Here is a 3,402-nt window from a genome sequence, read left to right as displayed (position 1 = left end):
CCGACATGTTAGGTTGTCAACGCCTACCGTACCTGCGATTAGGCGGGCCCCGCGGTTTAGCAAGTTGGCTCCTTGTTTAATCCCTCCTATAAAACAAATCGAGACGACGCGGACGTATAACTGCTTCGGGACTAATCTACGCGGTGCAGCATTCCGAGCTTTTTCCCTGTGACCTGACAGCGATCACCCACGATATCTTGCACGCACCGAGTAGATGTCTACAATGCTCTTAGGAGCTGACACGTTGCTTCGCACATGGATCTTGCCACGGAAGAAAAGCACAATAATAGGCAGCGCCCGCAACAGCACAGTGGACAAAAACGTGTGCCCGGTGGCCTCCTCAACGGCAGAGATCAGTGTGTGCACAGCGGTAGCAGCTATCAAGATAACTGGGACGTTACAGGAGTGGGTGGGCAGACCGCCGTGCACCGGTAGCATCATCTTGCCGAATCGGTGACGGCAGAGCACGGCCCGGCTTAGGTGGAAAACGGAAAACGAACGGACAGCTCGAGAAATCCGGGCATGGGCGGTTCCATCCATCCATCCATCCATCATCGCCGGCCGACGGCACTAGAGAAAAGGCGACGGCCCTGGTTCCAGAACGCGGGGAGCATCGAAGGGATATGGTCCTCCGTTTTTAAATATAAGTCTTTTAACCGTTTTCATTAAAGGAATGACTACATACAGAACAAAATGAGTGAATCTATACTTTAAAGTATGTCTATATACATCCATATGTAGTTTTCTAGTGAATCTTTAAAAATACTTATATTATGAAACGAAGGGAGTAGTATATATGGCGGTATACGCATGCATGCACGGTTGAGGATGCATCCGATCCCTTTCGATCCACTTGCTTGCGCGGGACTGGCCAATGGGCGACGCATTTGGTGCGGCAATGGCGTCGTTAGTGGTAAACTTTTGTGCCATTTTTCTTTCTTCACTTTTGGGAGCTGAGAAAACGTGGGCTTTCGCTCTGCTTGCACCGCCTATTTTGGAGCTGAGAAAGACAAGTGTCCGGCGAATGCAATGGAATATCCCAGAGAAGCATCCACGCGGAGCGAAAATACAACTAAAAGCGGGTGTGTGCCTCTGCGTAGCACTGGCAAAAGAAATACGCTCTGTTTAGGAGAGGAGTGATCACAATTTCCCACCGGATCACGGGGATGCAACCCGAACCGGAACCGCGACGGCGACGGGCTCACAGAGAAAACGCGCCTCTTTGATGGGACTTCAGAGCTTGTTTGTGTAGGATTTGCGATTCGACCGGTCGCGACTCGCGAAACGGCCCGGGCCCGCGACGAGTCGATAAGAACGGGCCCTAGAGCTCACTGTCAAGTACGCGCCGAGTCTTCCTCCTCCCATTCTTTTTTTACTTGGCACAAGCCACAGGTGCTGCACTACTTTTCCTCGGTCTACAAAGCCTTCGCGCTCCTGCGCCGGCGAACTGCTTTCTTGCACAGCATTTCTTCCCTCCCCTGCCATCTTGCATCCACATTCCTCTCCTTTCGCCGGCCGAAGATGGCAATAGACCACGCATCCCCTCTCGCGCTCAAGAGCGGCGGCGCCACGGTAATTGATTTCTTGATGCTTGTGTCCCTCCTGCTATGTGTTCTTGGTTCTCGTTTGTTCATCCTAGACTAGTGGCGGCGCCGGGTTGAAGCTGAAATGTTGGGTGTGCAGGGAGGAGCGGAGTGCGACGAGGAGGCGGGGAACCAGCGGTGGCCGCCGTGGCTGAAGCCGCTGCTGGCGACGAGCTTCTTCGTGCAATGCCGGGTGCACGCCGACGCGCACAAGAGCGAGTGCAACATGTACTGCCTCGACTGCATCGGCGGCGCGCTCTGCTCGCTCTGCCTCGCCCACCACCGCGACCACCACGCCATCCAGGTCAGTGGACCATTCATGCACGCGGACGCCCCAATGCCGGGGTCCCGTGTCCGCCTTCTTTCCTCCCCCGTTCGATCGATTCATGCCGGTTTTCATGGTGACTGACGATGCGTATGGACGAACGGCGTGCGGGGCAGATACGGAGGTCGTCGTACCACGACGTGATCCGGGTGTCGGAGATACAGAGGGTGCTGGACATCACCGGCGTGCAGACGTACATCATCAACAGCGCGCGCGTGGTGTTCCTCAACGAGCGCCCGCAGCCGAGGCCGGGCAAGGGAGTCACCAACACCTGCGACGTCTGCGAGCGCAGCCTCCTCGACTCGTTCCGCTTCTGCTCCCTCGGATGTAAAGTATGTAGTATATGCGCTTCTCCTTACAATCCAAGCTTAATTTGGCCATGGCCTGCTGCATTGCAAGATTGTAACCAGCACTGCATCTTGTGCTCCGCAGATTGTAGGCACGTCCGGCGGCCACCGGCCGAGGAAGAAACACGGCGGCGTCGGCGGCGGCGGCAAGAAGAAGAAGAGAGCGGCGCTCAAGGACGCGCGGTCGGACTCGGAGCACTCGTGCACGAGCACAAGCGGCGGCAGCAGCGACAAGAGCAGCGTGGTGCAGAGCTTCTCGCCGTCGACCCCGCCGGCCACCTCCAGCAGCTACCGCGCCGGAAACAAGCGCCGCAAGGGCATCCCGCACCGGTCGCCGTTCGGCAGCCTCATCGTGGAGCTCTAGGACGGCACACAGAGCCAAGCGCATGTCTGGCCTGATCAACGCTCTAGCCTACTGTATACGTGACATAGCCAAGAAGGTAATAGCTGCGCGCCCTGAACGGCGATGAGCCGCCGTCGAGGGGCACACACTAATACTATAGCGTGGTACTTCCAGTTTCGAGTTTTAGCTAGTTACCACTGGTAAAACCCTAGTGTCAGACTGTAAAGTAACTTGCAACTCCATGACGACGACCAAGTTTTGCAATATACAGTATACTGTAGTGTACTCCATGCGACTATGACCATATGGTTATCGCACTAGATCGTAAATGTGCATAGATGACAGATAAATGTACCAGTAGTATGTGGAGCAGGAGGGCAGTGTGGTGTTCATGTACTGCACGAGCCATGTAATGAAAATAAGAACGCTGCTCAGCATGGCCATGTTTTGGTGTTCCCAATGCCGCAGAGCCAGGCATTGATCTGGCTGGGTGGCGGCCTTCACTCGCTCGCTCCCAGAGCCAGTCCTCTGACACTCAGCACAGAACAGAGCGAGCCCGCCATTATTGCGGCTGCCGGCTGCGCAGGAGATGCTCGACGTGGCCGGCGATGCGGTTACCCGGTGACGTACGTCTCAGCCTCCGCCTGAGGAGACGGCGGCGTGCATTTAGCTGACGGGCGGAGGTCGGCACGTGTTTGGACCGCTCGCGCGCGTGGAAAAGCCCGTGCGCGCGCCGCGCGGTAGCTTCTGGAAGGGATGAGTCATGGGACGCATGGCCGGCTCGGTTTCCTCCACCCGGCGTGG

The 3,402-nt window shown here is 56.5% G+C and overlaps 1 protein-coding gene across 1 annotated transcript; it reads left to right on the top strand.

Annotated features, from left to right (window-relative positions):
* Nucleotides 1-1,332: 1,332 nt before the first annotated feature.
* LOC123404511 (protein RGF1 INDUCIBLE TRANSCRIPTION FACTOR 1-like) lies at nt 1,333-3,041 on the top strand. Its single transcript, XM_045098441.1, has 4 exons — nt 1,333-1,572; nt 1,684-1,887; nt 2,025-2,240; nt 2,341-3,041. The coding sequence occupies exons 1-4, from the start codon at nt 1,522-1,524 to the stop codon at nt 2,617-2,619; spliced, it is 750 nt and encodes a 249-aa protein (XP_044954376.1). The 5' UTR covers nt 1,333-1,521; the 3' UTR covers nt 2,620-3,041.
* Nucleotides 3,042-3,402: the final 361 nt, after the last annotated feature.

This window comes from Hordeum vulgare, chromosome 6H (assembly GCF_904849725.1).
Source record: "Hordeum vulgare subsp. vulgare chromosome 6H, MorexV3_pseudomolecules_assembly, whole genome shotgun sequence".
Classification (NCBI taxonomy): Eukaryota; Viridiplantae; Streptophyta; class Magnoliopsida; order Poales; family Poaceae; genus Hordeum; species Hordeum vulgare.
This window is presented reverse-complemented; position numbering and strand designations above follow the sequence as displayed.